This window comes from Chionomys nivalis, chromosome 3 (assembly GCF_950005125.1).
Source record: "Chionomys nivalis chromosome 3, mChiNiv1.1, whole genome shotgun sequence".
Lineage (NCBI taxonomy): Eukaryota > Metazoa > Chordata > Mammalia > Rodentia > Cricetidae > Chionomys > Chionomys nivalis.
Genome location: NC_080088.1, coordinates 75182190 through 75209341, shown reverse-complemented (window position 1 = coordinate 75209341; position 27152 = coordinate 75182190). Strand labels below are relative to the sequence as shown.

General features: G+C 52.5%; 1 protein-coding gene across 1 annotated transcript; it reads right to left on the bottom strand.

Annotated features, from left to right (window-relative positions):
* Positions 1-19696: 19696 nt before the first annotated feature.
* Positions 19697-26154, bottom strand: Tbx1 (T-box transcription factor 1). Its single transcript, XM_057765135.1, has 8 exons — positions 25971-26154; positions 24524-24866; positions 22986-23087; positions 22047-22218; positions 21395-21550; positions 20856-20923; positions 20677-20777; positions 19697-20399 (listed from the first exon to the last, which is right to left on the bottom strand). The coding sequence occupies exons 1-8, from the start codon at positions 26152-26154 to the stop codon at positions 19930-19932; spliced, it is 1596 nt and encodes a 531-aa protein (XP_057621118.1). The 3' UTR covers positions 19697-19929.
* Between the last annotated feature and the right edge of the window lie 998 nt (positions 26155-27152).

Here is a 27152-nt window from a genome sequence, read left to right as displayed (position 1 = left end):
TTTGGAGATGATCTCTGAGCCTGTGCAAGTCCTATGGATACCATAGGAGCCTCGCACACCTGGACGTGGCAGCCGGTGGACAGCTGCCATGGGCTTCCTGAGACTCTTCTGTGTGGGGGCTGGTGGTTAGATAGCTGTTTCCTCCTAATTAGAGCATCCCCTCCTGCCTTCGAGGAAGGAGGCTCACAGGACTCCGGTCTAAGACCTCTCCCCAGAGCTACAGAAAGCAGTATCAGTTACTGGGAAGAGAGCACTCCAGTGGTACTGCCTGCAGGTTGGACAGGGAGCTCCAGGCATGCAGCTTTCCTGAGAGATCCCCAGTGCTGGCGTGGGTGACCTCAGCTGCCTTTGAGCCACCTACGTTCCTGCAGGTAACCCCAGTGAAGTCATTGAGATGGATTCTTTTCCTGTCATCTGTGTCCAGTGTAGGGTGGACAGATGTTTGTCCGTGTCTCCCCAGGAAAAGGGAATGGAACCTGTGTCTGTATATGTGATGCTCTGGGTACCCCTGTACTCAGTACATGCTCTGTGTGACCAGGGCCATGTGGATCCAACCCTGTGGTTTCTTCCCAGAGCCCAAATACCTATTCTGGCAACTTGAGCTGTTTTCTTTCTTCTGTTTCCATTGAGAGTCATTTTAGATTGTATCGTCCACATTGGCTGAGCTGTGAGGCCTCCATGAAAGTTGTCCCTGCCTCCGAGTGAACAGTGGCTTCCCGTCAGCTGTAGCAAAGGAGTCACACAGAGCAGACGTGCTACCCAGAAGCAGCACTTGAGGTTCTGTGTATGTTCCCAGAACAAGCTGGGGGGACCGAGGTTCCCAGAGGCAGAGGCGTAGTCTCAGAGCAGTAGTCCAGGGCACTCATCCCCATAGACATTTCCCAGACCAAATGGCTGGTCACCTAAGAGACACAAATGTCACTCATCTTCTCCATCACGGGAGACTACTCACAGCCAAAGAAAGCTAGTGCTGGAAACAGTTGCAGCGTTTCTTGTGCTCAGTGCTGACTCTGGGTTGTTGTGTTCAATCATAACATCCTTCCCGTTTTATTTTTCTATGTAGCCCAGGTTGCCCTGGTACTCTATCTCCCTGTCTCTGCTTCTGAGCATGAGATTATCCGTCTGCAACTATACCCAACTTCCACGATGTTCTTATTGGGCATCTCCCTGAGTCAGGAGCCCAGGTGCGAGATGATTGTCCTTAGTATATCAAGGAGGGCAGTCGGGTGATGAAAGATGGTTCCTTACCTGATCCTAGCAGATCCTGTGACTGCCGAGCAGGACTCTGAACTCCAGAGGAGCTGCTCCAAGTCCTGCCCCACATTCTGGAAAACAGGGTAGCCTGCTTGTCTGCTTGGTAACTTCTGTAGCTCAGTTCAAGGTTTGGATGCTGCTGTTGTCTGTGAGCTCCAGCAAAGCAGCTCTGTTGCTCTATCTGACCCGGTAGACTTACAGAGACTCAAGCCCTGGCCTTGTGGCCTGGCCACCTGAGTAGTGTTGCCTTGGACCTCTATAGCCACCCTCTCCTGACTCAGTTACTCTGGGACAAGTGACCCTGGATAACTTAGTGTGTTGACTGGTTGGGTTTTTGGTTTTGTTTTATTTGCCAACTTGACACAGCTGGGCATTTGGGAAGACTACTTAAATTAAGAAAGTCTTTATAAGGCAAGTCTGCACTTTCTTCATGAATGATTGATTCCGGCGGTGCCAGCTCTGGGCAGGTGCTCCTGAGTTGTATAAAGAAGCAGGTTGAGCAAGTCATGGGGAGCAAGGCAGTAAACAGCAATCCTCCATGGCCCCTACTTCAGCTGCTGCCTCCAGGTTCCTTCTTTGAGTTCCTGTCCTGACTTCCCTCAGTGATAGAGTGTGACCTGAGAGGTAGAAGATAAAACAAACCCTCTCCTCCCAAGCTGCTTTTGGTCATGGTGTTTTGTCCAAGCAACAGAAACTCTTGACTAAGACAATTGGGATCACAGAGAGTCTGGAGCTGTGGCCTTTGGGAGGAAGCTAGACAGGCCGAATCTAGATTCAGTGCTGGACACTGAGGGGTCAGTTACATGAGGTCATCCAGGGAGGGGGTCCCAGCACAGCTTGCAGAGAAGCCACCTGTTGCCCAGGGCTGGCTGTGCTGACATGCGGCACATAGCTCTAAACTTTGCAGGGAGTGAGTGGTGTTCACTGAGGTGTTTCCCACCTGTGTCTGCCAAGAAGCCACAGAATTCCCTCTGCATAAAAGGACTGTTTGCACAAAGAGAAAATATCCCTTCGGGGCTCGTCAGAAATGCTTGATTCTCAACTAGGTATAACTTCATGCGGAACCCCAACGTGGCAGACAGCATGCTGGCATCAATGACATCGTTAAAGCTGAACTTGCTGTATGCCTGTGTCGTACAGACAAGGTGAGGAACTACCAACCCCACCAGCTCCGGGAAAGGCGTGTTGCTGCAGGGTCTGCCAAGCCCGACTCTGCTGTGAGGCCTCAGCCTGCAAACCCCGCCCCCACTCCCACCCCCATAGGTGTTCTTCAGTTGCCTGAGGACTCCTGGTGTCTCAGGTAGCCTGGTGGATGAGCTCTCCTAACACTTTGTTGGCTTTCTGGGGTCAGCAAGCCATTCTCTGGCCTTCAGCGAGGCCCAGGAACCAGACAGGAAGGCAGTATCTGGACAGGATGGATAGGTGGGAAGGGCAGGAGTTCATCTGGTAGAGCCTGGTAGATACTACAGGAAATATTCCCCAGCTCGGCCCAGGAACATATAAACCCAGTGAAGGGCGACACTGTGGACCATGAGGAAGCAGGGCGTGGCTAGCAGTATCAAGCCAAGGTTGGTAGCATGTGCTCATTTCCGGTGACTATGGAAGCTTACACCATTGGGAAGTAAATGCAGGAGGATTGCAAGTTTGAAGCCAGTCTGGGCTATGCAGCAAGATAACCCTGTCACAAAAAATAAAATAAAAAAGCAAATGAACTTTAAAACACCATCAATCCTAGCACCTGAGAGGCAAGCAGATCTCTGTGAAGCCAACCATGTCTGCATAGTTTCAGGCCAGCCAGGGGTGCATAGTAAGGCCTCCCCCACAAAATAAAATAAAAAATGGGAGCTAAATGGGTGCTTCAACAGAAGGAGGCTATCTCAAAAACACACAAAAGAATAAAAGCTGGCTGCTTTCATGGTCAACCCCTGCCAGGGAGAGGGACTGGGCATTCCGGCACTCCGCAGCCAACCACCCCCATGAACGGCCCACAACCCCTCCCACCCCCATGTGTGGCCCAACACAGCTTCCCCACACCCGTGCGTGGCCCACCCTTCCACCAACCTCCACGTGTGTCCCACAACTCCCCCCACCCCCGCGCACAGCTCACAACCCCCCCACCCCCACGCACGGCCCACACTCCCCCTACCTCCATGCACAGCCCACAACCCCCACACCCCCATGTGCAGCCCAACACAGCTCTCCCTACCCCTGTGCGCGGCCCACGGTTCCACCCACCCCCGCGCACGCGCATGCCCCACAACTGCCCCATGATGTCTGATCAGGGATGACAGAGCCCCACGAGCCACAACCAGTATTTACAGAGAAAGCATGTCAGCCTTCACGCTAAAAGATGCCCACCTCCACTATATGCAAATGACGGGGGCCTGACTGCTGCTACCAAGCACTCTGGGTCTCACAGTCTCTGGGTCTTCTGCACGGACCCAAGGCACCTCAGCATCAAGGCAGGCCCAGCACAGCTGGGGCAGGAGACGGACGCTAGGCTTCTTTCACTCAGATGGGAAATCTGACCTGTAGGAAGGCAGTAGCACATTTACCCAGGACATCAGGCCAGAGGTATTTAGTTCTGTCTTTATAAGCATGGACTCTTTCAGAATTGGCTCATCTGACTTTGTCACTGTTGCTGGATAATAAGCTGATGGTTTCACCTAGAGACCGTGGTTGGGGTTCAAGAGGAGCTGGGCCACAGGGTGTTTGTGTACCACACAGCAGTTGTGTCTGAAGCACCCGCTCTCCCGCTTCAACCTTTAGCATCTTCATCTGTGTCCCTGGCCCTTTGGTAGGGGCCACTAGGGACTGGTGACAAGACACCTGCACAGATGACTTCCTCTCTCAGTGGAATGATATCAGGGGAGGCACGCTTCCTTCATGGGGTCCCCAAGAGCATCTCCAACAAGCCAGAGCTCTCTATGATATATGTGTTTCAGGGCAGCTTGGGCTGTGCAAGACACTTGTTATAGTCACTGTTCTATGGCTGTGAAGAGACACTCTGACCGCGGCAACTCTTATAAAAGAAAGTAGTTAACTGAGCCTAGCTTACAGTTTCAGTGGTTTAGTACATTATCATCAGGCAGGGGGCATGGTGACATGCAGGCAGGCACTGGAGCAGTAGCTGAGAGCTACATCCTGATCCACAGGCAGACAGGCAGACAGACTAGACCTGACATGGGCTTTTGAAACTTCAAGGCTCACCCTCAGTGACCTGTCTCCTCCAGCAAGACCAAGCCTGGTCCTCCTTCCTAAATAGACCACCAACTGGGAACCAAGCGTTCACATATATGAGTCTTTGGGTGAGGAGAGGGCATTCTTATTCAAACTACCACATTCAACCTCCTGGCCCCCATAGACTTGTAGCCATACCACAATGCAAAAATGTATCCAATCCAACTTCAAAAGTCTCCATAGCCTGTAACAGTCTCAACATTGCTTCAAAGTCTCTTCCGAGACTAATAGCAATCTGTTAGTCCCTGTAAAATCAAAATCAAAGAGCAGATCATGCACTTACAACATACATACAGTAGCAGAATATACATTACCATTCCAAAAGGAAGAAAGGGGAGCATAGTGAGGAAATACTGGAACAAAACAAGGCTAAAACTCAGCAAGGCAAGCTCCAAACTTGACATCTCTATGTCTGATGTCAAAATGCTCCTCAGATCTCCAACTCCTTTCAGCTTTGTTGACTGCAATGCACTTCCCTCTCTAGGGCTGGTTCCACTCCTTGTTAGCAGCTCTCCCTGGCAGGTGTCCCATGACTCTGCCATCTCCAACATCGTGGGGTCTCCTATATAACCGACTCTGCCATCTCCAACATCGTGGGGTCTCCTATATAATCTGTGCTTCACCCTCTCAGCTTCATACAATGGTCTTGGTGCCTGGATACCCCTGACACATGCCTGACCTCAGTGACTTTCCTTAGTCACAGGAATTCCACAACCCCTTTTTTCTATCTTTTACTCGGAAGCCAGAATCGTGTGGGTGAACCTGCCTAGTTCTGTGACTTTGCTAGGACAGGGAAATTGCCCTCCTTTTCAATCTGCAGCAGCTTTCTGTTGTTGACATTTCCTTCCCTGCTTAAGCTTTCCTTTAATTCCTTTCCACAGGTTGGAAGCTTAGCTGGGTGGGGTCCTGCCCCGGAGTCACCACTCCCTTTTAACAGCAGGCTTTCCTTTAAACGTTTTATCTCCTTGAGCACAGCACTTGGCTCCAGCAAAGCATTTCCTGGTGCTTCTTCGCTCCTCAAACTGTACATTTTGCATTTTTCTTTGTCAAACTTGCTTCTTTTTATTATAGATCTGTGTAAGAGGGATTAGTAAAAACCACAGGACAATCAATATTAAGTTATCTTGAAATCTCCTCTGCCAAAGCCATGAATCCAAAACTCCAATTTAACCTCAGGCAGGTTTTTAGGACAAGGGCAAAAAGCAGCCACCTTCTTTGCCAAAATATTGTAAGAATGTCTCTAGGTCACTTACTAATCCTCTTCCCTTCTTGAGCTGGGCTGTTATAATGTACATTGCTCTCAGCACCACTGGCATCCATGCTCCACTAGTATGGCCTCTTAAGTTATACTTAAAGCATTCAGCAGTTCCCCTGATCCCAAAGTTCACATTCTGCCAACAAGTAGCATGGTCAACCTGTCATGGGTACCAATTTCTGTGCTGTGAAGAGACACCACAACCACAGCAACTCTTATAAAAGAAAGCATTAACTAGGCTTGCTAACAGTTTCATAGGCTTAGTTCATTATCATCATGGTGGGGAGCACAGCTTTGGGGCAGTACTGATCCACAGGCAGAGAGGGGGGCAGGAGGGAGGAAATGACTGGACCTGGAATGGGCTTCGAAACCTCAAAGCCCACCCCCAGTGACACACTTCCTCCAGCAAGGCCACACCTACTCTAACAAGGCCACACCTCCTAATCCTTCTAAACCTTTTCAAGCAGTCCCTGATGACCTATTTGGGGGTCGTTCTCATTCAGACCACATAGTACTGTCTCAAAAATCAAACAAACAAAACTCAGTTGGGGCTGCATCTGGTAGTACATGCCTATGATCCCAGCACAGTGGGTGGTGAGGCAGAAAGATTGACTTCAAGTTCTAGGCCAACTTGATCTACAAAGCAAGTTTCAGTCCAGCCAGGGCTACACTGTGAGACCTTGTCTCAAACAAAGAAACAAACAACCAAAAACAAATAAAAAACAAACAAACTTAGCCTGCAGATGTGACTCATTGGTAAAGCTTGCCCAGTATGCCCAAGGTTTGACTTCTGATGTGGGATGGACTTCTGTATATGTGTTGCTTTTATTGGTTAATGAATAAAGCTGCTTTGGCCTATGGCAGGGCAAAATATAAAGGGATTTAGAGAGAGAGAGAGAGAGAGAGAGAGAGAGAGAGAGAGAGAGAGAGTAGGCAGAGTCAGGGAGACGCCATGTAGCTGCCAAAGGAGACAGACCGGAACCTTACCAGTAGGCCACAGCCTTGTGGTGATACATAGATTAATAGAAATGGGTTAATTTAAAATGTAAGAGCTAGCTAGAACAATGCCTAATTTATCGGCCAAGCAGAGTTATAATTAATATATTTTCTGTGTGATTATTCAGGCCCAGGCAGCTGGACATGAACATGCAGTCTCTGCGTAGACTTCCATCCACGACACCATAAAAAGCAGTTAAAGAAAAGTGTGACTGTGCGGTAGTGGCACACGCCTTTAATCTCAGCACTCGGGAGGCAGCGCCAGTGGTGTCTGAGTTCAAAGCCAGCCTTGTCTACATTTCAACTGCCAGACCAACCAGGTTTACAAAGAAGGAACCTGTCTCAAAATAACAAACAAGACAGAAAAAAAGTGGGTCATGTTCATTTGTTGTTATGTATCTGGGGGTAAAGCTGAGGCAGGAGAATCTCCAGTCTGAAGCTAACCAGCCTACTAGTGACACCTAGTAGAGAGCAGATGGGAAACTCTCGCTACAGTCCCTGGGACTCATTCTTCCCTGACAAATGTGTCTTCCCTCACAAATGTGTCTTCCCTCAGACGCAGACGGTGTCCTCAGGTCTGAAATGCTCACTCCCTGGTTTTAGTTTCACATTTACAGAGGGTTGACTTTTTGTTTTGGGCAACTTTGGTTTGGGTGCTTCTGTTTGCTACTCGGTTGGTAGGATTTTCAGCAGTGCAGGATCAAACTCAGGGCCTCATTACAGTAGACCAGCACTGGCCGCTCAGCTCCGGCTGGCTTATGTTTCTTTTACATCCACAGCCCTTGGATGTGAACGTTCCACTGAGTCAGCCTGTGGCTGGCTAGAGAGCTGCTAGCTGTGCCACACAATCCCCTAGCCCTGGGTATTTATTGAATGGCTAGCTGGCGTGGTATGAATGAGATATCACCCATAGTCTCAGGCATTTGGATATTTGGTCCCCAGTTTGCAGCAGCGTTTTGGGAGTCTTAGGATGTGCTGCCTTGGTGAAGAGAGTCTGCCACTGGAGGCAGGATTTGAGCTTGCATTCCCAGTTCACTGCTTCCTGGCTTATGGCTTGAGATATGAACTCTCAGCTGTTCCTGCCATGTTGTCTGCTGCTACATTTTCCTGCCACGATGGACTCTTAGCCCTCTGGAACCATAAGCCAGATTAACTTCCTTCTATAGGTCGCCTTGGTCATGGTGTTTTAGGACAGCCGCAGAAGAGTGACTGGTACACTAGCTTTTTGGTTTTGGACATTTCCAACATAAATCAAAGTGAAGGAAAAACACAGCCCTGCAGCCCTTGCCTATCTCCAGTGTGAAACAAAGGCCTTGCTCATAGTCCCCTCTCAGTCCCTTGTCCTTCTGGCTCTGTGGCCTTAGGGTAGTGAAACCGTGGCACCTGCCTAAGTGGTAGAGTCCTTGCCTGGCATCCTTGAGGCCCAAGGTTTGATCCTTACGGCAAGAACAACATCATCAACAGATATTAATAATACCCAAGGCTATGCCAGACACATCATGAAGCTCAGGGAAGGGGCTGAGAGGGCAAGCGATGGCTTGACTGACTCCTTTTCTATAACACAATAGCAGAGACAAGATGGGTTACATAGAAAAGAGGCTGTCAAGTCCAAGATTGTATAGCTCCATGTAGCTGGCCTTGTGCTACTTCAAGCAATGGCGCAGGGTAGGACGGTACAGAGATGTGCCAGGGCAGAGCATACTGCAGCCTCCCTGCCCAGCTGTTTCCGAGAAACCAGCTCACCCTGCAAAGATCATCAGTCTTCCTCTGCTGTGAGCTGCCTAACAGCAGCAGGATATCAGTCTGGAGAGACAAACCATGCTCCAGCAGGAGAGGAGGAACAGGAGATAAGTCAGCAAGAGGCTGAAACGAGAGGAAAAGACCCCCAGCAAGTTGTTCTTTATGCACAAAAGAAATTGCATTTGGTAAAATTCACCTTCCCTTACCATCCAGTCTTGTGAGTTTTTACAAGAGGTGTGTATGTCTGTCTGTGTGTGTGTATGTGTGTGTGTGGTATATGTGTCACATGCACTCACTTGTTTTTTTTTTGTTGTTGTTTTTGGTTTTGTTTGTTTGTTTGTTTTTTTGAGACAGGGTTTCTCTTTTTTTTGTTTTTGTTTTTTTGTTTTTTGTTTTTTTGACTCACTTGGATATAAGACCAGAGATCACATCACGTGTCTTCCTCAGTCACATCCCATGTTAGGTTTTCAGCAGGGTCTTTCACAGAACCTGGAGATTATAGATTCAGCTGAGTCAGCCAGCCAGTGTCCCAGGGCTCCTCCTGTCTCCACTTCTCCAGGGCTGGGTCCCTGGTGTGTGCCGCTGCACCCAGCTTTCCACTTGGGTTCTGGATATCAATTCATATCTGTTCAGCAAGCACTGAACAGATTTACTGATTGAGTCATTGCCCCAGTTTTGACAATGTTTTAGCAAAAGCTCCATTCCCCAGGAAAATCCTCCCGCCCTGACATGACTGGCCTTTCCCACGCCTACAGCCTTCACACGCGCTGACCCTCACCATGTGTGGCATGTGTGGAGTCCCTCAGGGTAGTGCCAGCCACAGGCTTCCTCTACTCAACACCGTGCCTGGGGCCTCCTGTGGTCCCCTATGTCAGCACTTCCTTCCTTTTCCATTGCTGAGCTGTTCTTCCTGGCAGTCACCACCGTGCTGCTGATGGGCTTTGTCCTGGGATGGACAGGGATTGCTGTGACATTGAGCACACATCTCTCTGTACCCCATCTTCTTTTCAGATGTGCTTGCTCCAAGCCGCACCCAACCAATTGGGTTGCCTGCCGGGCGGTATGCCAGCTGTCCCTAGATTCCACTGCCTGATCCTAGGCTGATGTGAACCTCAGATGTGGGAGCATCATGGCTCCCTACATCCATCCCCTACCCACTACTGAAGTCCTCCATCCTTCTTGACACAGCGACCTGTGAACTTCCAGACACTGGCTACCCGTGAATATGACCCTTCTCCTCACAGTGACTCCTGACCCCATCAACTGTGTGATGGACACTAGCTACCCACGAATATGACCCCTCTCCTCATAGTGACTCCTGACCCCATCAACCGTGTGATGGGCCCTATGCTCTGCACTTTTGCCATCCACTTGCTAGGACATACCGAGTCCACCCGTAGCAAGGGTGTCACTGGTCCTTGAGAGTCAAGGACATGAACTATGCATCTATGACCTCAGCGCTGCATGAGGAAGGAACTGAAAGCGAGATACCACAGGGCCACAAGTAGCCAGGAGCTAGGGTGGACATGAGTCTCAGCGTTGTTCATTGGAGGAAGGCCACTGGGACATTTACTGACTTCTTGATGACAGTGGCATGGCAGGACTGACCAGCCCTATGTGTGGCTTCATGGATACCCTCCACTCTGGGACCAAGGAGACATGGCCAGAGCAGGGATGTCTGCAGAGGTCACATCTAGGGAATGGTACTAGTAGCCTTCTGCTCCCTCAAGGCAATCACCAGCCTTATGAAGTCTCTCATTGCTACCTCTATTACAGTTGGGCCCCCTCGGGTAATCCAGTCTGGGCAGCCTCACCATACAGCAGCTGTATGGCTACCTCGGGCAGAGGCTCCAGAAGACAGCTCCCACGGAACAAGGCAACTATATGCTCGGTTGGACTCAGGGCTCCAGGCTGAACTCTTGCCTGGGACATACTAGCTGTCTGAAGGGGTCCACACAGGCCTCTCCACTGTGGCTTTCTGATGTTTGAGCCAAGAGCTGTATGTGAGAGGCAGTCCATGCATTGTAAGGTACTGAGCAGAGCTGGGTATGGTGGAACACACCTTTAATCCCAGCACTCGGGAGATAGGGGCAGGTGAGTGTCTACAGTAGCTTCAAGGCCAGCCTGACCTACAGAGAGAGTTCCAGGACAGTCAGGGCTGTGTAGGGATTGTGTCTCAAAAGAATGCTGAGGAACATTCCTGGTCTCTACTTACCATTTACCTGGATACAACCCCGCCTTAGTGACAAACAGCAAAAGCATCCCAGGCATTGCCAAAAACTCACAGGGGAGGAAATCACTCCTGTTGGAGAGGGACACAGGAGTGACGGGGTGGGGGTCTGCAAACTCTTCATGTATTTACTTGTCAAGTGTGTGTAAATGCACACATCTTGGAACTAGGGGTTTTCTCGGTGGTATAGGATCTGCCTAGCATGTCCAAAGGCCCCAGCTCTAGCTCCAACACCACCAGAAAACAAAACAATATTGTCATCTACTTGGCCCCTTTATAGGTATTGCCACCAGACCCAACAATACTGCCACCCAGCTGACCCCTTAGTAAGTGGGGCCCAATAGTGCTGGGTGCATGACAGGCTTGTGCAACTGTCACCAGCATCCATCTCAAGAATTTGTCATTTTGCAAAACTGAAATGCCTCAGGAACCAGCCCCATCCTCTCCTTCTGGCTCCTGGCTGATTATAGATTAAAAGAAATAAAGAAAAATAAGCCACGTAGAAATGGAAAATTCACAGAGAGTCTGGATTCTTTGTATTATTGTGTTTTCTTTAAAATTTTTGACTGTAAAGGAGCTAACTGCAGAGAGACATTTCATTATATGGGCTGCCAAGCTAAACCAAAATGGATACAAGGGTATTATGATTTCAGAATATGGGTTTAAGGATATGATGCTTTGGAGAGGGTCTTCTTTTGTTTTCACAGAGGATGAGACTCTGTGGATTGCGTCTATCCCGATATGGTATGATAGACCACGCCCTCCTGAAAGGTTGCTGTGAACACCTTCAAAAAATTACTTCACTCAACTGCCGACTGAGATGACCCTGACACACAGGTTACACCATGAAAGATCTGAATACAGCGCCCCCATTCAGCAGGAAGCAGTTTGGAGAGAAAAACTGCGCCCATGTTCCCAAATATGGTTTATAAATGTTCTTTTACATTTAAAGGGGGATATGATATAGATATGAATCATTTGCATTGGTATGGATTTTAAGGTCAATTTTGTTATATGTATATGTATTTCTGATCTTGATTAAGGTATTGTGATTGTGTAGTTCATTTAAAAATGTAATGTATAATTAGGAAATATAGGTTGCTAATGGATAATCATCGATAATAGTAAAGCTTGTAGTCATGTTAGTTAGATTTTCTAGATATGCATAGATATATTTCAGATAGGTATTCTTCATATCTTTCAAAGGCTACAGAATATGGCATTTAAGTGTTTTAATAATTTAGGGCTTTTCATGACAATGAGACACGTCTGCTTCTGGGCAGCACCAGCTACTTCAAGAGGAAGATGAGCATTGAAGAGGCTCCTTATGGAGTTTGATAGCCATTTGGGCAAGAAACTGCTCTTGCATGGACTGATGCATAAACTGGACACAGAGAACCCGCAGAAAGAGTACTGCTAAACTTGCCTAAAGGTGAGATGATCTTTCGGGGTTCCTGATTTATAAAAGAGTCTACGAGACATTCTGCAGGACACAGCAGATAGTGACTGAACTGTCTTTGAAATTTCCTGCTTCATGGAAATGTCTGCTGAATACTATGGCCTGTAGGCTGAAGATGGATGCCCCAATGGTACAAAAGAACTTTGGGTGACTGTCAGGCAGTGAGATGTCTCTGTCATTTCTAGAACTTTGGATTTCTTGTTTGCTTAGGTAATATTATATCCTTCTGGAGTCTTTGATGGAGTTGAAGAATGGTTAGTTATAGTTATAGTTTTCCTTAATTATGATAAAAGATAAAATAGATATAAATATTGTAACTGTAATTCTTGCTTGATAACTATTTTGTTATATGTAATCTTACTATGTTAAAGTGAAAGCCATTTTTTGTTTAAACAGAAAAAGGGGAAATGATGGAGGTGGGTCATCTTTCTATCTGTTGTTTCATTGGTTAAGTAATAAAGAAACTGCCTTGGCCCCTTTAATAGGACAGAAAATTAGGTAGGCGGAGTAGACAGAACAAAATGCTAAAAAAAAAAAAAGCCGAGTCAGGAGTCGCCATGATTCTCCCACTCCAGACAGATGCAGGTTAAGATCCTCCCTGGTAAGCCAGCTCGTGGTACTACACAAAATATTAGAAATGGGTTAGATCAATCTGTAAGAGCTAGCCAATAAGAGGTTAGAACTAATGGGCCAGGCAGTGATTAAAAGAATACAGTTTCCGTGTAATTATTTCGGGACCTAAGCTAGCCATGTGGGCGGCTGGGTGCCGGGGACGCAGCCCCGCTGCTCATATTACAACACCTGGCAGTTATGGATAGCAGTGAACTGTAGTAGGAGGCTACTTGTTGGTTCCTGGCTGCTCAGCCCTGAAATAATCACACAGAAACTATATTGTTTAAATCACTGCTTGGCCCATTAGCTTTAGCTCCTTATTGGCTAACTCTTACATCTTAATTTAACCCATCTCCATTAATCTGTGCATCACCACGAGGTCGTGGTCTACCAGCAAAGTTTCAGCACGTCTGTCTCCAGCAGCGGCTCCACGGCTTCTCCCCTGACTCCCAGCATTCAGTTTAGTTTTCCCCGTCTACTCCTATTCTACCCTATCAGGCCAAGCCAGTTTCTTTATTAACCAATGGTATTCACAGCATACAGAGGGGAATCCCACATCAGTAAACCATCATGTGGTTCAGGTCCTCTACAAAAGCAACATGTGTTCTTAACTGCTGAGCCATCTCCCCAGCCCCCCATTCAAAGTTTTAATTCAGGCAGTCATGGTGGCCCACACCTTTAATCCCAGCACTCAGGAGGCAGAGGCAGGGAAATAGCTGAGTTTGAGGCCAGCCTGCCTACAGAGTGAGTTCCCAGAATAGGCAAAACTACACAGAGAAACCCTGTCTTTAAGAACTAAACAAATAAAAAAATAAAATGAAACTTTAATTACTTTCTGTTTTTAATTTATTCTTACTTCATTTAGTGTGTGTTTGTGTGGTGTGTTGAGATGCAGTCTCTCTGTGTAGCCCTTGACTAGGCTGGTAGCCTCTGTGTAAGCCAAGCTGGTCTTGAACTCACCTGCCTCTGCCTCCAAGGCACTGGGACTAAAGGTGTGTGCCACCACCACCCAGCTTTTTATTTTATTCTATATGATTTGCATGGGTATTTTACCTGCATGTATGTCTGTACACCAGATGAGGATCTAATGTCTGAGGAAGTCAGAGAGGGCATCAGATCCCATGGGACTGGAATTACAGATGGTTGTGAGACACAGATGGGTTTTGGGAGTCGACTTGGGTTCTAACCCAGAGCCCTCTCCAGACCTCTGGTGGCCTCATATACACGGCATCACATAGAACTTGTCCATTTATCACTGGCTGATTCACTGAGCAAACTGCCAAGGTCCCTCTGTGCTGCAGCAGGTGTCAGGCTCCTTCCTTTTGAAGGCCGGGTAATATTCCATTGTATGGATGCACACACTTGGCTTCTTATGTATCTGCCACAGGTCACGTAGGTTGCTTCTGCCTCTCAGTTATTGTGAGTGATGCAGCTGCGATCGTGGGTGTGCACGTACAGGGTGGTGCCCCTATTTCAATTGTTTGGAAGTGTCTCAAGGAGTAGAACTGCTAGAACCCGTGATAAAAGTGTACTGAATCTCTGCCCACCCCAGCAGCTTTGTTGTACACCTGTGCCTGAGCTACCTGAGCTGTCATTTCTGTGCTCCTTCAGCTACACTTACTGCTCTTTCATCTGTGTATTTTTTCAGACAGCATCTCATTATGTAGCCCAGGCTGGCTTCAGTCTTGTCTAATCCTCTGCCTCAGCCTCCCAAGAGCTGGAATCATAGCTGTGAGCCGCTGCCGCCACAGCTGCCTTTTGTGGTGGGGGTTATTTATTTCTTTGTTTGTTTTTGGTTTATTTTGCAGAGCTGGGGACTGAATGCGCTTGGGTTCTGTCTCTCTGGCATTAGGCATGGGCCTACAACTAAGCCACACTCTCAGCCACATTGCTATTTTCTGTTTTGTTTGTTTATTTTGTTTTTAAGAATATCCCTCTTTCTTTAATTCCAGCACTTGGGAAGCAGAGGCAGGGGTATCTCTGAGTTTAAGGCCAGCCTGGTCTACAAAAATGAGTTCTAAGATAACCAGAGCTATACAGAGAAACCCTCTCTCAAAAAACAAGACAAACAAACAAGGAAAAACCCAACCAACCAACCAACAAACAATAACAGACATCTTAGAGGATGTGAGGTAGTATCTCCTTGTAGCTTAACCCAAGGCTTTGTTACTGTAAGCCAGTCTTTGGTGATTGGATACTTGCCTTCCAGACAGTTAGTCTAGATAGAGACAAGACACTAGGCTGGGAATCACCTGAACCAGTGCTGGAGGGAACCTAGACACCAAGAGCCAAGGACAGTCTGAGACTGAGCAGCAGGTCAGTCCCATGCAGAGACTTGGAGGCCATCCTAGCCCAGCAACTAATCCCCCGGAGGCCATACCCTCCTGCAGCTGCTAGGCAGCCACCTGTGAGGGGAACAGGACTGTGCTTGGTCTCAGAAGGCCGCTGATAGCTTCTCGAGCCAGGAGAGAAGCAGCCAGTTCCTGTGAGATGGGCTCTGACTGTGGGCTTGACTCTTCTTGGGAATACTCCCACCTAAGGAAAACTAGCTCACCTTGAGGGAGGGGCCTTCACCACAAGAGCCCAGGAAAACCAGAAGCTGATGGGACAGGAAGAGCAGGGTAGCGGGTCTATGCCCCCAAGCCTTCCAGGCTGTCCCTATCCATCAGCCTCCGAGAGTCAGCTCTACAGGGGAGGATTCTAGTCCAGCCACCTAGGAGCAGAGTCAGGGCCTCAGGGTGAGAGTCTAACTCACAGCCATCTCAGGAGCCTGGGTGCTGTCACTGGCACCCTTGTTGTGCAACGATTGCACAAGAGACACTGTCTTGGGGAAAAATCAAAGAAATCTGTCTGCAGTAAAAGGCAGGGGTGGAAGGCAGGGTGCTGCCACGAACCAGGGCTAGAATGGCAGGAAGAGGAGGAGGATACGGGGTCTGTGCAGGGAGGGGCCCCAGGAAAAGACAAAAGCAGTCACGTCTCAGACAGGTGGGAACATTGTGGGGCTGAAGCCTGAACCCGAAGTCCAGAGATGGAGCATGGAATGGTAGATAGGGGGTGAAGCTGGTACTGGCAAATGAAAACCGATAAAGGATGTTGCAATGCCATCCATTAATTCATTCTGTGAGAGCTCTGTCCCCCCCCCCCCCCCCGCTGCCCTGGTGCTGTTAGCCGAATACCTCTGCTGTTTCCCACACACAGACCTGGCAGCCTTACACAGACACGGAGTCTCCAGACTTCATCTGAGGAGCCCATCTGGTTTGAAGTAATACAACAAGCAGGAAAGGGAACTGAATCAAAGGCTTGATGTGTGGTTAGGGAAACGCAAAGAACGTGAGACTCACTGCCAGGAGGAAGGTCCCACTAGCCTTGCAGGGCCAGGGGCCCAGTCTCTACTTGGTCTGGGCTAGATCTACAGCAGGATGTAAAGGTGGATTGAGAGATGCAGGAGGAGGGGTGGCGTGGAGCAGACTCATTGATCAAGCTTGGCTGGAACCCTAAGAAACACACACAGGACCGGAAACATAGACAAAGTATGTTCCAGAGTCCACACAGATCCCAGCACCACCACAGCACCAAGGGGAAACTGAGGCACACAGCCCGGGCCAAGTAGCCTGCTCTGCTATCCTGCCTTCTTGGCCATCCCTCAGTGCCTGCCAAGGCCATGCTGACCCTGTTCCCTCTGGCTGCCACTTTGATCTGCAGTTCACCTGGAGCTACGTGTCTTGTCCTGCACTCTGTCATCAGACAAATCACGCACACTCCTGATTCCCCAGCTGAGGCTGGGGGCCAGAGTTGCAGAACAGCCAGGGACTTCCTGTCAACACCATTCTAGGCACCCCTCAGCAGTCTCCCCTTGTCCTCTGCATCCCAAATGTTTCCCTGGGGGAAGATCCAAGCCAGCACGGTGCTCCCCCCGCTCTCCTTCACACAAAGGCACCATTGCCGAACAGGCGCTCCTGGGGGTCCCTAGCAGGCTGCATGTGGCTCTGGACATCGTCTCTTCCTCCCCTAGTGGCAGCTAGTTCTCCAGTTGGGTGTTTATTATATTTCTGAAGAATTTTGAGGCACGAACGGGAGCCTAGACTATCTGTACCATCTAGGGATCCCTGGGAACAACACAGGGGAGAGCTGAACAACTGGGGTGTGGGTAATGAAGGGGATGCAGGTAAAATACAACATTCGGTCCCCACACGGGACAGCAAAGCAGCCTGCAGCACGGCAGGGCAGGCAGCATGGCTACTGAGGAAACTAAGGTGAAAGGAAAAGACAGTGGCTCCCTTGGTCATCCAAGCCAACTCTAACAACTGACAACAGTCCATGGGCTAGCAGCAGGAGCAGGAGACATTGCTCCTTTGGAAGGGAGAGTCTTTGTAGCTCTGTCCTAGAACTCTCTATATAGACCAAGCTGACCTAGGATTCACAAAGAAGCACCTGTCTGTCTCCTGAGAGCTGGGATTAAACTCTTTCTTAGTTCTGGAAGCTGGAAGGGTCTGCTCTCATAAGGGCTGCAGATGGCCGTGTTCTTGAGTCTTCCTGTGGCACAAGAGTGAGAGGCCCCCTTTTTAAATTTTATTGTTATTTTATGTGTATGGGTGTTTTGCCTGTGCCTATGTTGTGTGCAGTGCTGGTAGAGGCCAGAAGAGAGCATCTGTCAAATGCTCCTGAAATTGGCTGTGGCCCATCGAAAGAAACCGTGGGGTCCTGAGAACTGAACTCTAGTCCTCTGGAAGAGCAGCCAGTGTTCTTAACCACTGAGCCATCTCTACAGAACCCCTGTCGTCTTTTAAATGGGTGTTAATCCTTCTCAGGGGAGCTCAACCCACTCCCACATTCTAAAGGCTCTACCTCCAAATCCATCACATTAGGAGTGCAAAGTTTGTGCTGAGGTTGTGCACAGTAAGAAGACAAGGCAGGACATGGTGGAGCAAGTCTTTAAAGGATTAAACCCCTCATGAAGCAGAGGCAGGTGAATCTCTGTGAGTTTGAGGCCAGTCTAATCTACATAGTGAGTTCTGGGACAGCCAGGACTACATAGCAAACCCCCTATCTATCTATCTATCTATCTATCTATCTATCTATCTATCTATCTATCTATCTATCTATCTATCATCATCATCATCTATTGCTTGAATATATATATATATATATATATATATATATATATATATAGTCACCAAGCAAACAAACAAAAAGCCAGATTGGCTATCACAGAAAAAGAAACTTCTGAAAATCCACCTCCCATAAGGCAGTCAAGGGCTGTTCAGAGGCAGCTGCCCATAGGAGGTCAGCTCCCTGGGATCAGCGGCCAGGAAAATGCCAAGCAGACCCACAGTAAGCCATAAAGGAGGAAGGAGAATATGACAGCAGTGTGCCCCTGCATGGCCTCCTGTTCACAAGATGTTTTTAGGTTCATCCCTGGGGACGAGGGAGAAGCCCTTGGTCTTTGAGGGTCACTCCATGGCGCAGAGAGCACTTGTCTCTGCTGCCTCTGGCCGACACTAGGAATCACACCGGTGAGGACTTCAGTCATAAAATGTGCTTTCGCGTGGCTAGTCAAGGCCCGGTTCTCCTCATGAATGTGCCAGCTCTGTGGGAGCAGGGATATTTTCAAGGTCAGTGAGTTACCCACTTAGGGTCTCTGCTCTGTGATGGGTTCCACCCCTATTTAGAAAAGCCAGGTGCTGGGAAAGCTTGCTTCAGCCTTAAACACAAAAGTGGAGCTCTCTACTGAAACAGCCCTGATGGTGAAAGAATGTGATATGGCTGCATTCCATGGGGGAGAAGGGCTGCCTGAAGCCGACCATTGCCCTCTGCAGGACAAACCCAGGCTACTACTCCAGTAGACACAGAGCCCCTGGCTTCCTAGGGACAAAAGTATGAGATGTGGAACAGAGCCCACTGTCGCTTGCAGAAGGAAACTTGCTGCCCTCAGAAGAGTTCCCTGCAGCTATGGCTCCTCTGGTCATGTGGACAGAAGCTTCAGAAGTCTTCACGCCCTGGTGCTAGATGCCCTTGGAGGGAAGGGGCTGGCCACCCAACCTGGGACAGGTCAGACATGAGACAAAGTTGGACTTGGGGCTAACATCTGGAAGTGCCTGAAAAAGGGGTGTCTCAGCTGGCAGCAAGCGCCATGAACACACTGAAACAGAAGACCAGGGATAGAACCCGGCATTTCCCATTTGTTTGAGGCAAAAGTCAGCCTTGACTCTGGCTGGCCTTTGGTTGGCCCTTCCTGCCCAGGAAGGGAGGGATCAAAGGGCTCCTTTGGCCACTTGGATGGTGTTGAGTTAATGGAGACAGGTCACCCAGCCACCTGGCCTGGGGAAAATTGCTTCACACGGGAGTTTCAAGATGACTCACGACCACTGTCATTGTACACCCACCCCCCACCCCCTCCCTCTGTCACTCTGTGGGGACTTTTAGTGAATAAAGTCAATAAACAGGGGAAACGCAACTCTGGGCTGGTGCCAAGCCAGAACGCTGCTGGAAGAGGAATCCTGTTTTTGTCTTTTTTGTCTTCTTCCCACATGCCATCTGAGGCCGGATGGACAGTGTCCTGTCCAGACCATCATTCCCGGCTTCCACGGAAAAACTCGTAGGTCTAGTCCTGCAAACTGGTCAGCGCTCAGGCCCGAGTTCTGCAGTAGGAGTTGCAGATGTGGAGAACTGAAGTGAAAGCCACTGCCTGCTCTGGGGACTGCCTGTGGGGACCCGGGGAGCTGTCCGAGAAAGGGGAGGGCTGGTTAGAGCTGAGGAGACCCCTGCTCCAAGCCCCCCATTAGTGATGGGGCTGGGAAGACCAAGTCCCTCACTCCCAAAGATGCCCGCTCGAATTGGTTGCAAATAAATAGCCACACTGGCAGTTTCCAAAAGAGGCGAAACCGTTTATGAAATCGGCGCCGGTGCAGTATCTACAGTATCTACACATATCTACACATATCTACACCGCCCGCAGGCGGGGCTCACTCGTCTACACTGCAATTGCCGGCCGGGCCGGAGGCGACGCGGTCTCGGGGAGAACAATAAATACCACTTCCTTCCGCCTCGGACGGGAGCTTTGGCACTGGCGGGAGGGAGGCCCGCAAGGCTCCCCAGTGGGGGAGCGCGTCCTTAGGTGGCCCTTGGGGCCCGCGCGCGGGCGCACTATCTGGGGCAGTAGTCGTAGGCACCCGGAGGCGCGGCCGCCGACGAGTACACGTTGGCTGCGGCCGCGGCGGCGGCCGCGGCGGCGGCTGCGGGGTTCACCGCGGGATGGTGGTGGTGGTGCGGGTGCGCGTGCGGGTGCGCGTGCGGATGGTAGCCGTGGCCGCGCAGGCCGGGCAGCGGATAGGGAGCCGGCCGGCTCTTGGCCCCGAGGTAGTGGTCGTAGGCGGTGGCCGGGTACTTGTAGGGATGGTGGTGCAGCGGCTCGGACGCACCCGGCGCTTCTAGGCGCAGCTCGGGATGCGGGGGACTATGTCGGCCACTGGACGCTCCGGGTAAAGGGACGAGGCCGCCGGACCCGGGCAGTGCGGGGCTCAGTACGCGCGCCAGCAACTGCGGCGGGTGCGCGGCGTCACCGAGCGCAGCGGGTCCGGAGTCACGGTCGAATTCTCGCCGGGCTTCGGCCGCGTCTGCAGGGAGAGCCGGGGATGAGAGCCGGGCAGGGACTGTCCGGGACGCACCTGCCGGGCCACGGCCCCCACCCCCACCCCGGGTCCGCGACGACCGGGGCGCGGCGTGCGGGGCAGAGAGCGGGAGGACGAGTGCCCGCTTGCCCGCCTGCCACCTCCTTGTGCAACGCGTGAAGCCACGACGCCCGGGGATGCAGGCGAGGCCGGGTGCGGCGGCGGCAGACCCGAGCGGAGCGCACACGGGCTGCGACCGCGATCCCACGACCCCAGATCCTACCTTTCTCGGCGCCGTTTGGCTGCGTAGGGGAAGCCACGGGGTTCCGAGAGCGAGCAAAGGCACTCACAAGCGGCAGCGTTCCGGGACGGTGGTTCCGGGGCCTGCAACGGGGAGAGGGTCACTTCGGGCATCCAGGCCAAGCGCGGGGGACGCTAGCCTTTTCTTTGGAGGACACTCACCAGTCCTCGGGGTCGCAGTCCCGGAAGCCTTTGGCGAAGGGATTGCTGGCAATCTTAAGCTGCGTGATCTGCGGAGAAGCCAACGTAAGCTAGCCGTGCTAGCTGCCCGACCTCGGCTGAGTCGGATAGGGGAGTGTTTCCAGCTTTAGAGGGGTAGATCTTCTGCACTGTCTGGAAAAGAAGGGGCCCACAACTGCCCCTGCCCCTGCATGATGCGCCTCCTCTCTCGCTAGACCTATCTTTGCCTCCCCAAATAAGTGCCGAGGAAGAGTGTCCCTGGCTGGGATGGGAATGTGGTCACCTCCGTCCTCCTCAGCGCCCCAGCACAGAGAGGGCATCGGAGCTGGCGCTCTAGGAATCTGGGTGAAGCTCAGATCAGGCCTCTGATGGGGAGTTTCCGGAATGGTTTGGAAAACAAACTTTGAGACTGCAGTGACAGTTGTTGCTACAGAGGTCAAGCTGATATAGGAGGCTGGGCCCGCTTATGGAGGGAGTGGGCAGAAGTGTGCCTGTCCCAGGACCCCTCAACAGGCCCTCACCCGGTGGTTCTGGTAGGCGGTGACCGCAGTGAAGCGTGTCTCCTCAAATACAAAGGTTTTAAAGTTCTCCTCTGCATACTTTTCACTGTCTTTGCGAGGGTCCACGTAGACAACATGGAAGCGGGGCTGGTATCTGTGCATGGAGTTGAGAATAATCTGGAAGACAAGGGTGGGAGTCAGTTCCAGCCCAAGGCTGGGGGAAGATTCGGGCCAGAATCATGAGAGTGAAGTCTAAGAAACTGCGTTTCCTTAGTTTGGGCAAATGCTGTCATTCTAAAGAGGCATGGGGCCTTGCAGCCCATTTAGGCCCTCCAGAGAAAGATGCCAGCAAACGGTGGGGTTATAGGTTCTTTTGTAGGTTCTTTCCTTCAGACCCCAAGGATGGCCCAAGGCCTGCAGGGTGGTAGCTGCCCGACAGAGCTCCACCCAGCAGGAAAGTGCCCCCTCCCCAAGGCTGGGATTCCACAGGCCTCCTGGTGAAGGGTCTATCCTTTCCAATTAAAGAGTCCCCCACCGTGAGCTCAGAGTCGGGGGGAGAAGGAAGGTGACCCCACCTCAGGCCAAGGCCACCCTGTCAGAAGCCTGCACCTGCCCCAGCGCTGCCCCAGTCTCTGGTCGGTGGGGACAGCCCAGAAGGAAGAAGGGTGCCTACATGGCCGTTGTCATCCAGCAGGTTATTGGTCAGCTTCAGCTTGTCGAAAGACACAATTTGCTTCATCCACTGTGCGCCCTTAGCCGGCGAGTCAGGGTGGTAGTGCACTCGGCCAGGTGTGGCAGGGTCTGCCTTGCCAGCCACCAGCCAGGAGGAACTATGGAAGGCATACCTAGGGCAACATAGTGGGAGGGGTCCCGCTATTTAAGGGAAACAAGAAGACCCCTGCTTCAGAATTCTTTCTGTTCATGGCGAAATCAAGACTCCCAAGTCACAGTGGCTAGAGAGGGGACTGTGGGCAAACCAGAAAACTGAAATTTGCAGGGTGGGCGAGGGGAGTCTGGGCCCTACTGCTGCAAAAGAGGAAGCCACTCCTCTCTTAAATTTCGCTGTAAGCGGGTCAGCCTGCCCCAGGGCCCAGGAGGCAGGAGACTGGATTTGGCGTCAGTGGCCAGTGGCTTTGGGCACAGGGCGGTCCATGTTCCCTTTATTAATTACTGTTAATTGTCCAGGCAGCTCAGGCCCGCCCTGCATAATCTTTACCAGCCACCCCACCTTTCCGGCCCAGCTCTGGAACCGAAGGTTCTCTAGAGATGGGGGAAGGGGACAAGACGGTCACCAGGAGACAGGGGTAAAGTGGCCAGCCACGCAGGCAAAGGCATCTGAGCTGCCGGTTGCCAGAAGCTCAAGAAGTTACTACAGTGAGTTTCTGAGGAAGCTCCTAGAGAATAAGTAGGGGTGGGGTCTAAGCAGGGAAGGGGGAGCAGAGCGAGAGCAGTCTGTGGAGCAGCCAGTACAGGAGGACCGGTCATGAAAGAGTTATTTGGCTGGTGTGGTATTTGTAGTCTATCAGCAGTCAGGGAGTCGGGTTTTCTCTAGCACACCCTCCCTGTTCCTTGAACACACGGCTTGTCCCAGTGGTCCCAAGGGTTCGCTCACCGGTAGCGCTTGTCATCCACAGGCACAAAGTCCATGAGCAGCATGTAGTCAGCCATGGGATCCATTCCAAAGAGCTTCACTTGGAAAGTGGGGAACATTCGCCTGGGGGAGGTCAGGTCACCTCAGGTAGGAGCGGACAGGACAGTTCCCTACTCTCGACTTCTCTGACCTGGCAACCCCTAGCCCAGTCTGTCTGTCTGGTCCCTCTTTAGCCGCTGTCTTCGGCCTAGCCCCTCAGTCTTGCCCTATAACCTCAAGAAGGCCCTTATCCGACCATGGGAAAGGCAGCAGCAGGCTGGGCCCCAGGTCCTTCTCTGAAAACACAGAAACTGCTAACCAGGCGCCTGAGCTGGACAAGCCCAGAGCCTATTCTGTCTTCTTTGCCCACACAGACAGCCTTGCCCAAGGAATTCCTTAACCTTCTGGACTTAACCTAAGCCAGCAGCAGGATACCTAAGATCCTGGCTTCCCTGTCCTTCTCGGAGCCTCCCATGCTTGATCCATCAAAGTGAAAGAGTTCCCGGCTCTGACAAAATGAAACCGAGCGCGCTGCAGTGATTCCAAGTCTCCACTGTGGCTGTTGTCTAGTCCCCCCTAGTAAAGCGGGCACCCCAGAACTCCTATCTCCAGCTCTCAAGACCCGTCCAGACTCTCACCACCTTCTGTAGGACACAGGCAAGTCCCCACTTCCCCCTAGAATATGCTTCCAAAGGACTTAGACTATGCTTCCCTCCCTCTCCTCTGAACCCCTCCAGTGACATTCAAGGCCCTTGTTCGGCTGCCTCGGACCAGGAGGCCAAGCTGCTCTCTTCAGTAGGCTGTGCGGGTATGGACAGCAAAAAGAGCCTGGAGAAAATCCACAGAGCCACAGGGAAGGACAGGCCCTGGTTCCCCAGGGATGGCTGCACAGCAGGGAAACAGAAACCTCAAGGAGGCTTTGCAAACAGGCCCTGAGCCTCCTTGGCCACGGAGCTGGTGTGTACATTAGACACAACCCAGCACCCGCCTTTGTCTACTGGTCAAATCTAGAGCATCTGCAATTGTTCCCTTTCCCTCTCGGCCCTTAAAACAAATAACAGGGTGACTGGCACGGATACCCTGCCAGGCTTAAGGAAAACTGGGCCCAAGAGCGGCCGAAATTGAGGCCCAAGAAAACCGGCTCTCAAGTTCCCGGAAACTGGGCGCACTGGCTTTTAAGGGTCTTAATTCTCCCCTAAAATCATCAATACAATTAGGGGGTGTTTGTTCTTGAGATCGCCGTGCAGACTGAACCCACGCGGGAGTTTCCTAGGTGGCGGCTGCCTGACCGCAGTCGGGCACACTCTCAGCCCACAGATTTCCCTCGCGGAGTCCCAGGACTCACGGTTGGTGCTCTGCGGGTTGTCGCTGGAGCCGGGTCAGCAGGGAGGCCAGAGGGACCCGCAGGTGGCGGGCCGCACCTCCACCCGCTTCTCGGCCAGGCTCCAGCGCATCCCTTGGACACTCAGCTAGAAGCGCCGCACGCACGTGGGCAGGAGCGCGGGGAGGGGGCGCCTGACCTGCCCGCCTTGGTGACGATCATCTCGGTGCCCAGCTGATTGAATTCGTCCCACAGCGCCTTCATCTCCAGCTGCACGCTCACGCTGGCCACCTTCGGGTTCTTCTTCACCGGCGCCTTGGCGGCGGCGGCGCGGGTGGCCCCCGGACCCTCGGGCTCCGCCGCCGAGCTGCTGGCCGCCCCGGGGGCGGGCGCGAACGGGTAGGCGCGCGGCGGCGGCGGGCCCGGGGCACCGGGGCCGGCGGCGCACGGGTCGTAGCGCGGTGGTGGCGGTTCGCGCGGGCCGAACGGGTCGGCGCCAGGCGACGGGGCTCCCAGGCCGCTCAGGCTGCTGGCCGCAAAGGCTGCAACGTCGCAGAAGTGCGAGAGCTGCGTGAGCCACGGGCTGGACACGGCGGAGATCATGACCCGAAGGCCGCCCGCCGCAGATCAGTGCGCCGTCCCGCGCGGCGGGCCGAGTGGCGGGCGCTGTGCCGCACGCGCCCCGGGCCGCACCGCCCCACCCCGCGGGCCGGCCCCGCGGAGCCGCCCCGCCCCGCCCCGCCCCGCCGAGACAATGGCCCGTGCCCCTCCCCCCCGCCCCTCCCCCGCCGCGGCTCCGCGGGCCCGGGCCCCCGACCGCTCCGACCGGCTCCCGGGACGACGGGACCGGTGTGCGGCCCCTGCTCGTCGCCAGCGCGCGCAGGCTTCTGCTCTGCGCCAGATGCTCCCCCAAGTTCTTGCTCCTCTACCTTTTGTGTCCCCGGTTTCAACTTCTCATCACATTGCTGTCTTCTCTCTGCAGCTTCTCCTTAACTCCCAGCCTCTAGCTCTTTTCTCAGTGACACTCTTTCCCCTCTCAAAACTCCTTGCTCTCCCTTTCGTCTAACCTCTTCTTATTTCTGTATGTTCTCTACTGTTCGTCTATTTGCCCTTTTAAAAGTAAATAAATCTGAAATCTTTCTCTTGTTCTTTATCTTTAATGACGTTATTTTTTTGTCTCAAAATTTCCTTCATTTTCTCTTTCGTTATCTTTATTTCCTGCGTGTGTATCTTCCTTTTTTCTTTCTTACCTTTGTTGCATTTTCTGTTTTCTCAATTTCTTTTCCTCTTGGCTGATCTCGATGCTTTGTACTTTTATTTATTTGTTTGTTTGTTTGTTTTTGTTCCCCCCTCCCTTTTACTGTGTTCCCTGACTCTTCTCTATCTTTCCTCCTGCCGGTTCAAAGCCTCCCGTCGTCCTCTCTCTTGAAGGCCTTGTTACTGTGCTCAGTCCCCAAGGTTGGCGTCTTAGAATGGTGGGTGGACTGACTTTGGGGAATGCCGGCCCTTCCTCCCTATTCCAGAGTCCCAGTTTCAAGGTTGGCGCCCACCCGGCCTAGAGCTCCTTTCTACCCGCTGGGCCTCAGGGCCTCACAGCAGGGGGCCGGCGAGCGGCCAGTCGGTGTAGACGCGGACAGAAGGCTCACCTTCCATGTCCCTGGTGACTGTGCTGAAGTGCATCCCGGCTGGGGATCCTGGTAGCCGGCGAAGTTTCGCCCGGTCCGAGGGCCTAGGGCCCCGGTGGGCGGCGCCCTCCGAGGCCTCGGCTGCAACAAGAGAGGCGATGCTGAACGCGCTGGCCCGGGCAGACAGCGGGCTCCGCGCGTCCATAGGCGCCCGGGCCTGACCGGCGCCGCCTCCGACTGCGTACGCCCAGCCGAACCGCGCCCAGCCCAGTGCAGGGGGCCCGGGGGCGGGGGCCTGTAGTGCCACTCACAGCCGTCGGTCCCAGGCCCAGGGGATTATGGCGTCATGAGACCCCCCATTTTCAGCCACTATTGGCCCGGGAGTCCGAACTCTTGAAGCGCCCTGGAAATTCAGGGCCCTCCTGCCTTCCAAGCTCTCTGTCCCTGGCCTCTGCTCCCTGGGCCCCGTGTGACCAACGCCCCTTGAACATCCCGCTGCTTCAGCGGAGGCCGGGCGTCCCCTCTATTCGGCGAAGCCACCACCAGAGTTTACAGCCCCCAAGGAGAAGCCGCTATGTCACGAGCGCTCCGTCCCATGCTGAAATGGCAGGGCACTGGTGAGGCACTGAGGGGCTGCCTGAGTCTAGCCCTGCCCTTGGCCCCACCTGCCTCCACCTCCTCCCCGGCGGCCCCTGCACCTGGGTAGAGTGGCTTCGGCTCTCGCACAGGCCACGGGCAGATAGCCCCAGGACTGCGGAGTCCTTCGTCCCTTCGTGCCGCAGAGCTGGACCTCACCAGCAAATGCCCCTACAGGCCCCTTGGGTCAGCTTGCATTCGTGGTGGGGAAGTGAGCCGTGGGACGCCGCCCAGGCCGCACAGCCCGGGAGCCCCAGCGTCACGCGCACCCCGCGCGCACCGCCCGCCTCTGGCCAGGACGCTTTTACATCCGGAGGGTGGGCAGTGCCCGCTCCTCCGACCTCCCTGCGCACCAGCGGGGCGCAGGGAGGGCCGGGGGCGGGGCCTGGCCGGCCGAGGGAGCTGAGGACACGTCGGAGAAATTCAGACCGCATGGTGGGGTGCTGTCCCCTCTCCTCCCTGCAACCAGCCTGACCATAGCAAGGCCTAGCTGCTAAGGTGCAGGACCAGGCCCTAAGCCTTGGGCCTCAAGGCATCACTATGCCAATGCCCCATTTCTCCTGCACC

What these genes read in the sequence shown, in the direction of transcription:
- Tbx1 (XM_057765135.1), bottom strand. Translation starts at nt 26,154, where the DNA reads ATGGACGCGCGGAGCCCGCTGTCTGCCCGGGCCAGCGCGTTCAGCATC. An exon ending in ATCGTCACCAAGGCGGGCAG is followed by an intron (nt 23,088 to 24,523) that starts GTCAGGCGCCCC and finishes GACCTCCCCCAG; the next exon opens with GCGAATGTTCCCCACTTTCC. An exon ending in GACTGCGACCCCGAGGACTG is followed by an intron (nt 20,778 to 20,855) that starts GTGAGTGTCCTC and finishes TCCCCGTTGCAG; the next exon opens with GCCCCGGAACCACCGTCCCG.